At 41.6% G+C, this 13,029-nt stretch overlaps 1 protein-coding gene across 1 annotated transcript in view; it reads left to right on the top strand.

Annotated features, from left to right (window-relative positions):
* DNAH3 (dynein axonemal heavy chain 3) overlaps nucleotides 1-13,029 on the top strand; it is a 730,495-nt gene that overhangs the window by 633,172 nt on the left and 84,294 nt on the right. Inside the window, exon 50 of the mRNA XM_077448990.1 lies at nucleotides 2,320-2,502. Coding sequence (XP_077305116.1) covers nucleotides 2,320-2,502 — 183 coding nt within the window. The remainder of the gene's footprint in view (nucleotides 1-2,319; nucleotides 2,503-13,029) is intronic.

Raw genomic sequence — 13,029 nt, 5'->3', positions numbered from 1 at the left:
AATCATTTTACAGAACAGTATAAAAATCCATACATATATCAATGCGTGTAATCATACATATAAATATATAGTCTGCACAACATCAAAAGTTTCATATATGGTTTTATCATGTGAACTCCTAAACGCCTGACATGTTTCAGGAAAACATTCCCTTCTTCAGAGGCATATCTAAGGAGAACAAATCGCTGTAGTCATTTATTTGTAAATTAACAAAACAACTGAGAATAAATCTCATATCAAAAATAAATAGTTTTGTGTGAGTATATATATAAATGTATATCAAAGATGTTATCTGCCAGAATTATTGATAGATCGCCCCACGGAAATGCACAGCCAGATAGTGCTAGGGACCCATAGGTGGCCCGCATCAAACCTGCACATAGGTCTTATATTATGCTGTTGGGGTGACAAACAATCTCCATGTGTGGTGTCTAGGCAGTTGAACAGCTGTTTTTGGATACTACAACATTCGAAAAATTATGTTTAAGTTCTTCCCCACACAGGCACACACTCATTTGTTATATATTATTCTTCAAGATGCGGAAACCTGTACACCCCCTTATATATCCGAGCTTTGGAAAAAAATCTCAATCATAGTTTTACACAATGTCAAATAAATCGTAGAAGGCTATAATTTACTCACTAGATGGTACAGGATCCCAGATCTTTTGAATAGAATGAACCTCGTGTCTGTCCTGTATGTTGGCGCTGTTAAAAACAAGAACACTCCTACACATATTCTGGGACTGTCCTGTCATTACAGCTTTCTGGGCTTCAGTCCAAGTATTAGGCTATAAACTCAGTCAATCTGGGCAATGCCCCATTAGCATTTTTTCTGCACATAAAAAAACATTATTAATTCATCTGATAAATGCAGCTATGGCCACCGTTCCTAGTCTTTGGAAACAGACTTGCTCACCGAATTTGTTCCAGTGGTTTGCCCAGATTAATGGAATTATGCAAATGGTAGACTTGATGGTCTCTCTCTCTCTAATACCATAATAGAGAGGAGCAATTTAACCACTTCAGCTCCGGAAGGTTTAACCCCATTCCTCACTAGGCCATTTTTTGCGATACTCCACTGCGTTGCTTTAACTGACAATTGTGCAGTTATGCAACACTGTATCCAAATAAAAATTTAATTTTTTTCCTACAAATAGAGCTTTCTTTTGGTGGCATTTGATCACCTCTGCGGTTTTTATTTTTTGCGCTATAAACAAAAACAATATTTGAAAACAAGAACAATATTTTTTGCTTACTGCTATAAAACATATCCAATAAAAGATTTTAAAAATATTGATTGGTTTGCGCAAAAGTTATAGTGTCTATAGACAATGGGATAGATTTATGGACTTTTTACTAGTAATGGGGGCGATTTTTAGCAGGATTGCAACATTGTGGTGGACAAATCTGACACTAAGTGACACTTTTTGGGGACCAGTGACGCCAATACAGTGATCAGTGCTAAAAAAAATGCACCGTCACTGTATAAATTACACTGGCCAGGAAGGGGTTAGCATCAAGGGAGATCAAAGGGTTAACTGTGTTCCCTGGCAGTGTTTTCTAACTGTATGGGGGGTGGCTTAGCTGAAGAAAGACACAAGATCTGTCTTTTTTACTAGTAGAATGGCGATCTGCTTTGTTTACCTAGGCAGACCAACGTTCTGCCTCTCTATGAACAATCGTGGGATTCCCGGTGGAAATTGCATCCACCGGAGCCGCTGATTGACTCGCTCTCGTGTCCAATCACAGTAGGAGTCTCCCCAGACCCCGAAGGAATCATGTTCAGGTACATGATTTTGCGCTCAAGGGGCCTCCCTGCAATAAATGTTCGTGGGCGGTCCTTAAACAATTAAAAAGACATGGTCCTCCTGGCATGAAATCAATTCTGCTTTGCATTTCTAATTGTATACATTATATCAATTTTTGTTGGCGTCAGAATATTGATGTATTCATATTTATTCTTGTATCTAATCTTGCTCTTACAAAACTAATAAAAACATTGAAAGATAAAATAAAGCATTTGAGTGAAGTGTGACAGTATAAAAAGAAAATGCAATATCACTCTGAAAACTGAACAATTATTAAGTATCTGACAGCTTTTTAACATCTTTTATGTTCATTTTTTCACTATGCTTTTTTTTTTCTTTTTTAACTTTTAGAAATGGGTACAAAGAAAAAAAAAACTTATAATGTATAAATAATGGAATGAACTAACAGTGGGAGTGAGTTATTCAGCTCCTTTGTTGTGTTATGTTCTGATCTTTATCGAGCCTTACATTTGCTAATCAGCACTATTCTTGATGTAATTTGTATTAGGTTTCAGTTATGCAGAAAGAGCTCACTGCGCTTCAACCAGAATTGATTAAAACTTCAGCAGACACAGAGAAGATGATGATTAAAATAGAAAAGGAGACTGTGGACGTTGACGCTAAAAGAGAATTGGTGTCTGCTGACGAGAAGGTGGCTAACGAGGCAGCTGCAGCCTCTCAAGCAATTAAGGTAACCACGGGATCAATGTTTGGTTATAGTGTGTTAATTGTATTAGTGGTTACCTGTTAACTGAGATTTTAAAACCATTTTGTCAACAAATTTACAAATGAATCTCAATTTACCAGTTTTGGCAGTGGTGAACTTGAGGCCAAATCTAGGCAAAGAAGGTTTTCCACTCACTTGCAACTAAGCACTACCTATTTTATTCCAGACAAAAGTAAATCATCTATGCTCCATGCTCTTGTTTACTTGGACCATTAAAGCGTATTTATACTTTTGCATCCAAATTGCGATAACAACTGTAGTAGACTTGTTACATGCACTCATTCACATTGCATAACTTTAAAATATGCTGCTTACATTTTACAGTGTGGTACAGTTAGCTCTTCTGTCATTCATTTATTGCTATTGGTATACCTGTTTGGGAGATTTCTTTTCTCTTTCTCTTTGGACAAGACAAGAAAGGAAATCTCTCTCCACCCAATTAACCGAGAGTTAAAAACAATGTTTCTTTTAGAATGGGGAAGTGTTAGAACCTCATTGTGTCTTCTATAGGGTGATTCCCTTTGACTACCTGTCCAGTTATTTATGTGATGGACCAACACAAAGTGGCACATACTGTAACTGTGAAGTAGAAGAAGTAGAAGAAAAATTATACCCCCCCCCCCCCCCATCCTGCTGGAAGGCAAACATCTGCCCCAGTCTCAAGTCTTTTGCAGACTCTGAATAGTTTTCTTCTAAGATTGCCCTGTATTTGGTTCCATCCATCTTCTCATCAACTCTGAGCAGCTTCCCTGCCCCTGCTGAAGAAAGACATCCCCACAACATGATGCTGCCATCACCATGTTTCACGATGGGGATGGTGTGTTCAGGGTGATGTGCAGTGTTAGTTTTCCACCGCGCTTTCTTTCAACAATGGCTTTCTTCTTGCCCCTCTCCCATAAAGGCCAGATTTGTGGAATGCACAACTAATAGTTGTCCTGTGGACAGATTCTCCCATCTCAACTGTGGATCTCTGCAGCTCCTCCAGAGTTACCATGGGTCTCTTTGCCGCTTCTCTAATTGATGCTCTCCGTGCCCGGCCTGTCAGTTTAGGTGTATGACCATCCACGTCTTGGTAGGTTTACATTTGTGCCAAGCTCTTTCCATTTTCAGGTGATGGATTGAACAGTTCTCCATGAGATGTTCAAAGCTTGGGATATTTTTTTATAACCTAACTCTGCTTTAAACTTCTCTACAACTTTAGCCCTGACCTGTCTGGTGTGTTCCTTGGCCTTCATGATGCTATTTGTTCACATAGGTTCTCTAACAAACCTCTGAAGGCTTCACAGAACAGCTGTATTTATACTGAGATTAAATTACACACAGGTGGACTCTATGTACTAATTAGGTCACTTCTGAAGGCAATTTGTTCCACTAGATTTTAGAAAGGGGTATCAGAGTAAAGGGGGCTGAATACAAATGCACTACACTTTTCACATATTTATTTGTAAAAAAAAAAATGTAAAACATTTATCATTTTCGATCCACTTCAAAATTATGTGCCACTTTGTGTTGGCTTATCACATAAAATCCCAATAAAATACATTGACACTTTGGGTTGTAACATGACAAAATGTGGAAAATTTCAAGGGGTGTTAATACTTTTTCAAGACACTGTATATAAGGCTTGTATGTATGGGTGTTTTCTAATCAGATATGCTGGAGGCTTTATAGCAAGTTTGTAAAAATGTGATATAAGAATGGTCTATAATATTCTGCAGCCACCAAGATTTAAACTTTATTTCTCCATTCATCATTTGATAATGTAATATCCCACTATCAAAAATTGCCAGATTTTTCTATATTAAAGTAAATAACAAAGAAATGTATGCATTTCATCACTGCCTATCATAAAAGTATACGTTAAATTCTGCTGTCATGCATTCTTCACCATAACTTACTTTGTATGCTTGCATCTATTTTGTGCCTTTAAAAGTTCTTGTTTGGCATTACAATGCTCACAAAAGCACTGCAGTCATGGTTTCTTCAGTCATATATTGTCTTTGCAACTCCAGTTCCATACTCTCTGACTATATATGCTTATGTTTCCGGAGTGATTGCTATTCTTCTGCAGAGTAGGGACACCCAAAAAAAAAAAGAATGGGGTTTGGATCTTGGCACATGCTGTCCACCTATCATGTACTCTGCATTGTTTTGACCAAACTAGAAAACTCCTGTTAAGAGAGAAGTATGTTTTTTTGTTTTCTTTTATCCATACTTACCTAGGTGGATGCATGCGACTAGTTGTCCCCCAGTGACTCTACACTGAGAACTGATATAATGAACACTGCCAATCACTTGGTTCTCACAGTTTTGGGAGCAGAGAGCTGGTGACTATCAGTGGAGGGGCAGTAGAGGGGGTGGTAGTGGCTGGCTCAAGCTCTAAATGGCTCGCTGAGAGGCTGGGCTGGGTGTTGGTCCAGGGATCTAGGAGTATCCCGTATGGTCGTGACGACACCCGAGCCTGGACAAACTCTGTGGCGTCAGCAGAGAGCGGACTTCAGCCCACTCTCTGCTGAAAACGAGTCACAGGAGTGCAAAACGAACTGCACTCCTGTGATCCACAGGAGAAGTACAGCCAAACAAGCTTTGGCTGTACTTCTCCTTTAAGTCTGCATTCACAGTCGGGCTCAGTTTCTTTGGTTGTTTTGCAGGCTGTTTTCTTTTTGTTTGTTTGTTTTTCTGTACAGGCATTTTGCAGGCATCTGAGGCATTTATTAAAATATTTTTTAGCCAATGGAAAGCTAGTTATTAGGAAATAAAAATGAGCGATGAAGACATTTTCCAGCTTATTTTGTTTAGGCATGTTTGCATGTTTTTCAGGCTCTCCCATTGAAGACTATTGCGGCCAAAAATGCTTCAAGTGACATAATGCTTAAGTATTATGCCTCTTTTGGCCCCTTGCAGCCACCAGTACACATAAATGAGACCAGGTTCTCACTGAAAAAAAAACCCAGTCTCATACCAATGATTGGGAATCGGAAGGCTTGGTTCCCAATCACCTGATCACTGTGATGTCCTTTGAATGGCTACCACAGTGATCAGTCACTGTACAGACTGATTTTGTTTTGTTTTTTTCTCCTCTGAATGGAAAGAAAACTATATTATATTTCTTTCTTTCTGCCAGAGAGAAAAGTAAACAAACAAAAGTGTGTAAAAAAATAAAATAGCTAGATAAGGTTTTGATCTAGGTCAGGGTTTGGGTTAGGATCAAGGCCAGGCTCAAAGGTCAAGGTCAGAGTCCAAGGGCAAAGGTCAGGGTCAGTGTATTTTAGGTAGGAATTAAAAAAAAATTATTGAAATTACTATCAGTGTCATTTTTTTGCGTGTTTTAGGTAAGAGAAAGCAAAATGCACACCATTGTTTCTGGGCCCTAGGACCGGTACAAACAACAAAGAATATACACATATGTGCTATCATCAGGAGCAGGAGAATTCATTTGGGGTTGTTCTTTGGCAGTATAGCAAGACATATCCAGCTAAATTTAATGTTTTTACTATTTTGGGCCAGTTTTCCTTTGATACAAAAAAAAAGGAGATATCATTAACATTTACCACCAAATGAAAGCCCAATTTGACAAGGTACAATTCATCTGGATACGGTAAGTAGTTGCAATGATATGTACAGCTTTACTAACTCATGTCAAAATTGCAAAACTGTGTTCAGGCGTTGGGATTTGTTTTACTCTCCATCATGAAGGCAATGTTTGCCCTAGGGTGCACAGGTGTTTTGTGCTTCCACATGCAGTCAGTCACATTCATGTCAACTAGGACCAGGGCCGTCTTTAAGACAGGGCAAAAGGGGCAGCTGCCCTGGGCCCTGTCATTGTTGTGGGGCCCAAAGCAGCTGCCTCATAATTGCCAACTATCCCAGTGTAAATTCCCTTCTCCCTTGAGGTTTTAGTCCTGTGCTGTGTCCTGATAGCTCAGCGTGAAGTTCTGTTACTATTGCTGCCCAGCTCTGCACTATTGTTGTGTACAGATGACTCACCTACAGACCGTGTTTACATGGAAATACTGGCATGCATATGTAAATAGTGACGGACCAGCAGCATTCATAAGTAAATACAGGTGCTATTCATATGTATATCATGCCCCCCTGGGGTCAAATCCACCATCACCTATACTGAATGTTGCCCACTGGGGAGATAAAGGTGCGTGCTTGAAAGTCCTACCTACAACTGTGGTCATTAAGCCTACCATCAGCCTGTTCTGCAAAGGTAAGCAAGTTAGTGAGATGGAGGGTCATGTGGGGTGTGCAGAGGTAGGCAGCAAAGGAATTAGTTTGGGGTGAACAGGTGAGCAAGGGGGGTATGTATGGTGGTAAGGAAGGTGGGTGCAAAGATGAGCAGATGAGGCAGGTGGAGTTAAAGATGAGGGGGATTGGAGTGGAGAGGATGGGGATGGTTTGGGGTGCAGAAGTTAGCATGGGTTTAAGGATGCAAATGTGTACTGACAGAGTGGATAAAGATGTAGGTGACATGTAAGGCAGGCTATTCATTTCAAAGGGTTGCTCTATTCTCTACAAATGCAAATGAAAGTCCCAAACTCTTTCAAAATCGCACAAAAACAATTAATGGTACTGCTGTGTATCTGCTAAAGGGCAGCACATTTCTGTGGCCTCATACATTCCCAACACACACAAATATGAACGCAGGATAAATGTCTCCGTTACATTGGTGGTCAGTGTAAATTGTCTCATTACGTTGGTGCTTGGTGTAGAATCCTTACATTCACACTAGTGGCCAGTGTGAATGCTCCCCTTCATTGGTGGTCAGTGTAAATCCCTCCTTACATTGGTGGCTACTGTTAATACTTCTATTACATTAGTGCTCAGTGTAAACCCCTATTACATTGGTGGCTAGTGTCAAAACTCCTCTTTATATTGGTAGTCGGTAAAACAAACAATCAGCATTGCCATTGATCACACCCTCCCCTCCCCCCAGCACTGTCACTGATCCCAGAAGTCGTAGGATCTCTAGGAGTTTTCTGTCTATTAATGAGTCCCCTCATAAGTGAGCCGTAATGTGTGCTGTAACCTCTAGCAACCAGTCGGTGAGCAGTAATGATACACTGTAACCTATGGCAACCAATTCCTGCTTGATTTGACCCAGTAAACAGATTTTTTAGTCTAGCTGATATTTATTGTATGTCTCAGAGCAGGTACCGAGTGAAACTGCATGAAAGGGGGGAGCCCCAAGAAAATTTTTGCCCAGGGTCCAATCAATATTGAAGACGGCCCTGACTAGGATGCAACAGTTGCACGGGCACAGCAGCTGCTTACAATTTGATTTCCTGCATGAGGAAGCAAGGAACACATGTGCATCCTTTGCAGGGAAACATGGTCCTCACACAGGTGTATTCTTAAAGAGGGATTCCACCTACAAAAAAAATATTAAAAGCCAGCAGCTATAAATACTACAGCTGCTGACTTTTAATAAATGGACACTCACCTGTCCCGGGGTCCAGCGATGCCGGCAGCCGAGGCCGATCGATCGCTCGGCTCTCGGCTGCTGCCGCCACCATTCTAGGTGAGGGAATCAGGAAGTGAAGCGAATCGGCTTCACTTCCCGGTTCCCTACTGCGCATGCGCGAGTTGTGCAGCGCAATAGGAATTGTCTGCGCTGTCTCTGGGACCCGTGTGTGTCCCAGCAGACAGCGCGGCAGGACAGGAAGAGGCATAGACTCCCACGGGAGTCTATGCCCGGAAGTGGGTGTAAATACCTGTCTTTGACAGGTATCTCCACCCCCCTCCCCCCTGAAAGGTGCCAATTGTGACACCGGAGGGGGGGAGGGTTCCGATCAGCGGAAGTTCCACTTTAGGGTGGAACCCCGCTTTAAGTGTTCCTGTGTGATCAAGACCTTACCAAGCACAACTAAAAACCAGGTGATTTTATATGTTGAGTGTTTTTGGAGCTTCGACTTACAAAACATGCAGTTGTAAATGGGTCCTTAGGCTCAACCCTCCAGTAGAGTATAGACTTGATTAACACTGTAACTTTTTAATAGTGATCAGTGCCTTTCTACTGGCAGCCTCTTTTGGATACATTAATAGTGTGGCAATACATGGGGAAAAAGTTATAGCCTAGCAATCCAGTTTTGACATATACTCTATTATTTACTATGAATACCCATTACTGTGGACCTTAAGGCAACCAGTGTCAGTAGTTGTTTCCAATGTCTGTAATGATTATTTAATAGACTGTGCTCCTTTACAAAGTTATTCTGAATTATACATAAAAGAGTTAACGCATTCTTCTCTTATCAGAATTGTATGCCTTCAATTCTATGCCCTTTTAAGATGTTATTCAAGAATATTTCAGAAGGAATAGAAATGACAAAAAAAAGCTATTAACACAATGTGTTTATAGATATGCCACTTTAAATGTGCTTTGAAAATTATAAGGGCCTAACCATTTTTTGGTTACCTGCCTCAGTTCGAAGGAACAGTTCCAGATTTCAAATCTCTAAGGGTAAAGAAGGTAGTAGGTATTAGCATGGCTCTGGCTAAATGTCATTGAATAAGACAGAGCTTAGTCAGGTGTGTGTAGCAGTTGACAGACTGCCCAAATATACACATAGCCTGAGTATGGTTGGATAATATAGAATTATATTATACCACTAAATGTGAGATTATACTACTTGAATAGTAGTATATTTCTATATCATCCAGTAGCACTTTATTCTCCAGCAGTATTTTACACAGCCAGTAGCATTGATGCCTACACAAACTATTGATGCCTAAGCACTATCATGTGGGCATGTGTATTCTTATTCAAATACCAGCATTCAGAAAGTCTATCTATGGGTTTGATTTTAGGGGCTCTAGTATCACATTAAGTCTGTGAGTAGGACTAGCAAAGTAGGAACAGACATTGTACTATGCTAAACTTTGTGTACTTAGTATCATGTAATTACAGGTTAACTTGAATAATCTTTGCAGTAGGAACAATTTACTCTTGTAAAGCCCAGCACTTTTTAACTGTTGCAATTAATACAAAAGGCTCTAAATTGTTACAGTAAAGCAGTAAGTAGCTATGATAGTAAATATGGAGAAACAAAAATTGATAGGTACTGTATATTATATAATTACATTTTACATGTATTTATGAATTTATGTGTAGTAAGCTCCCGGGTCCCCTTTGGTCTAATGAGAACCTCCAGAGTTAGGGACAGCTGACATCCTTCTGTGTAGAATGGGTTACAAGGCATGGTGGGTGAAATGCAAGGTAGATTCATGAGCGCCAGACACTTCTTGAATGCAAAGCAATTTATTTTCTCTTGAACAGAACTGTGGGAGAGAGGGTTTAAAGTGGAGAGCAACCCTAAAATAAAAAATAGCATTCATAATCTTAAAAAAAATTGAAAAAAAAAATGTATTTTACTTACCAGAAACCCCTGTTGCTAGGCAGTCTTCCTAATCTGCCTCTTCCTATTCTGCAGAGCTTCCTCCTCTGCGGCAAGTGGCCCCATTGCTTTCTGGGACATGTGTGTGTCCCAGAAAACAACGGGCCATTCACAAAGTGCCGCGCGACTCATGCATGCGCAGTAGGAAACGGGCAGTGAAGCCGCAACAGAGTTTGTAGCAGCTGACTTTTTTTTAAAAAACAAATTGGGGCCAGAACGCCCCTTTAAAGCCAGGACACCCGTTAGTAGTTGCAATGTTAATTAGCAGACTCTGAGACTTCTATAGATAGACAGCAATGCAGGCAAAGGCACCCAGCAGGACGCCATGTCTGCATATGTAGAATTGCTGTCATCTTATGGCAACAGTCTTATAACAGTTTATAACGTAATGAAATCTGTACTTCCTCTACAATCACTTCTTGTAGATCTTCACTCCACTAAGCTCCCAGTCTCTCTCACTAGACTCAGTGGCATCACTAGCGTGGGGCCACAGGGGACCCTGACCTCCCCAACATCATACTGTGCCCCCCAATTAAAACGATCGGCATGGAAATTACAGAGCAATTCTCTGTAGGCTCTCAAAGAGAGAAACACACAGAGGGCATCGCTATGTAATTGCCGTACGGATCATCCTCCGTGTCCTGTTGTGTAAACTTTGCAGTCCAGGTCTCCTGCTTGTCATAAGGCAGAGCCAGCTCCAACAGCATGCTTCCACCTTTAAGCCCGCCCCTGTGTGTGCAAAACAACATCTCCAACCTGTAATGTGTGGAGAAGTGCACACAACAGTAAAATGCAGGGCTGCATGATGTCAGTGTCCTGCCTCTCAACCATCAAAGAGAGGGGGGTATTTGCATCTCATCTCGTTAGCCAATAATGCTTTATCCGTGCTGCAGCCCCTCCCTCTACCCCTCCCACCCATCACATTTTGACGTCAGTTCCAGGAAGAAGCCAGAATCAGTCCTCAGCTTGCCAGCACCCATGTGAGTTTTTTTTCTTTGTTTACTTCAGGGAGAGAGAGAAGGAGGTTCTGGAGCAGCAGGTACAGCCATAGATTCATACTTTTAGTGTAGGTGATGGAGGAAGAGGGGAAAAGGACCAGCATTCTCTTATCTATTCATGTTGTCATGTATTTACTCTGCCAATGCCACCGAACCTGGCACTATACCACCCTTACCTGGCACTAGCACCTAGCCTTCCACTAGCACCTAGTCTGGCACTATACCACATTTGTGTGACCTCCCGTGAGCCACGCCAGTGGGTTTCTGACGCTGCCTTTCTTCCCTTTGGCATTCTGGCGATACATATGGACCAGGCAACACCTTAAATGTGTAAGGAAACTGAGACACTACCCTTTGGGGGAACTCCATCAGAAGTACTATAATCCACTCCTGGCAGTACATCACCGGGTAAACTATATTAATCAATACGAGGTACTCCCAATATGAACAACACTCGATTTATTTATTTAGTGTAATTTTGTTTTGTTTTCTAACAGACCACCATCTCTCTGAAGAAGACCCCCCAAGGGGTTGAAACGTGTTAGATATATATTTTCACTGTTATTAGGTTATACAGTGTAACTTATAGTTGTGTCTGTTTGTATATTCCTATGTGATATTACATGTACTCTGTTATATGAGTTTGTCTTTTTTAAATGCCCAGGTGGAGCTCATGTTTTTTACCAAATAATATTAAAATACTTTTTATATTACTTCTTCCGGCATCTATTACTGTCTCTTGCTGCCTAAAAACCCCGTCTGTGGGGGAACTGGTTCTGCTTTGGCACTATACCACCTAGCCTGGCACTATACCACCTAGCCTGGCACTACCACCTAACCCTGCACTACCACCTACCCCTGCACTACCACCTACCCCAGCACTACCACCTAGCCTGCCACTACCACCTAACCTGGTATATATATAATATGAAAGCTGGAGACGCCACTGACTAGACTTGCTGCCACTTGATCTCCTGGCCTCTTCCAATATTCTCACTAAGTATCTTCCTCAAGCGTTACCCCCACTTCCCTGCTGGGTTCCTAGCTTGGCACACACAGATACTCCTCAAGCGTCACCCCACTGGCCTGCCCGGTCCCTGGCTTGGCACACAAGGCTGCTCTACAAGTGTCGCCTCCGCTGGCTTGGCCCCTGGCTTGACACCTGCTGAAGTTTCCCAATTCTTCACCAACCCCGGTTGGTGAGAATACTGCTCCACTACTTGCTTCAGCTACTCACTGTGGTCCCTGGTAATAAAGTGGATGGTCCATTAGTCACGACAGCTTCCCCTCTACCACTGACCACCACAGGTTCTCCGGCCGGCAGGATCATCACTTCTGGTTGGACTGCAAGCCGTAGTCCCAACCCTATGCTACTCGCTTGCTTCTGGATAGGCCATCAGATAGCATAGCAGCCAGATATAACCAGGACAGGCCTCAGACTCTGGCCTAGCAGCCCGGGGCAGCACAGCACAGCTGTCCGGGTGGCACAGAACAGCGATCACCTGATCTCACTCAAATCAATAGGCTCTCCCAGCAGGCCAAGGGACCCAAGAAGATCCCTGCCCATTAGCTGAGATACCCCTTCTATTCCTAATCTGTCATTGCAATGCCCTTGTCTTATCTAATGTCACCAGATACCCCGCCATCTACCGACAGAAGAGAGAAGTGCAGCAATTCCAGAATTAGGGTGGAATCAATTGATCTCCTATCAATTGACCAAGGCAACTATACTTGGCAGGTAAATTTACTAGCAACCCTGCCTAACCATCAGGATGCTACATATTTATTTATATAAAATGCAATGTGAATGCTAAGGGTATTTCTTTTTTCTATTAGGACACAATTTAAGGGAAAATCTTTCAAATAATGTAATCTACAGCTATAAGACAACTTTTATAGGTTCAACACAGCAGGTTTGATTGCTGTTATTATTCCACCTTTTTATGGTGATACCAAGGTGGAATTGAAGAGACATACCCCCGTCATGTACACAGACAGCATTTAAACACCTTGCAGATGTTCAAACCTTACTCCTCCCTATCCAAAACTAAAAAGTTGCATTGATTTTTGCAGTCTTTCAATTTGTATTA

The sequence above is a fragment of the Lithobates pipiens genome, unplaced genomic scaffold (assembly GCF_037356315.1).
Source record: "Lithobates pipiens isolate NorthernLeopardFrog02 unplaced genomic scaffold, aLitPip1_a1.2 Scaffold_22, whole genome shotgun sequence".
In the NCBI taxonomy this organism is placed as follows: domain Eukaryota; kingdom Metazoa; phylum Chordata; class Amphibia; order Anura; family Ranidae; genus Lithobates; species Lithobates pipiens.
The sequence above is the reverse complement of the archived record's forward strand: the minus strand, read 5'-3'. Positions and strand labels throughout refer to the sequence as shown.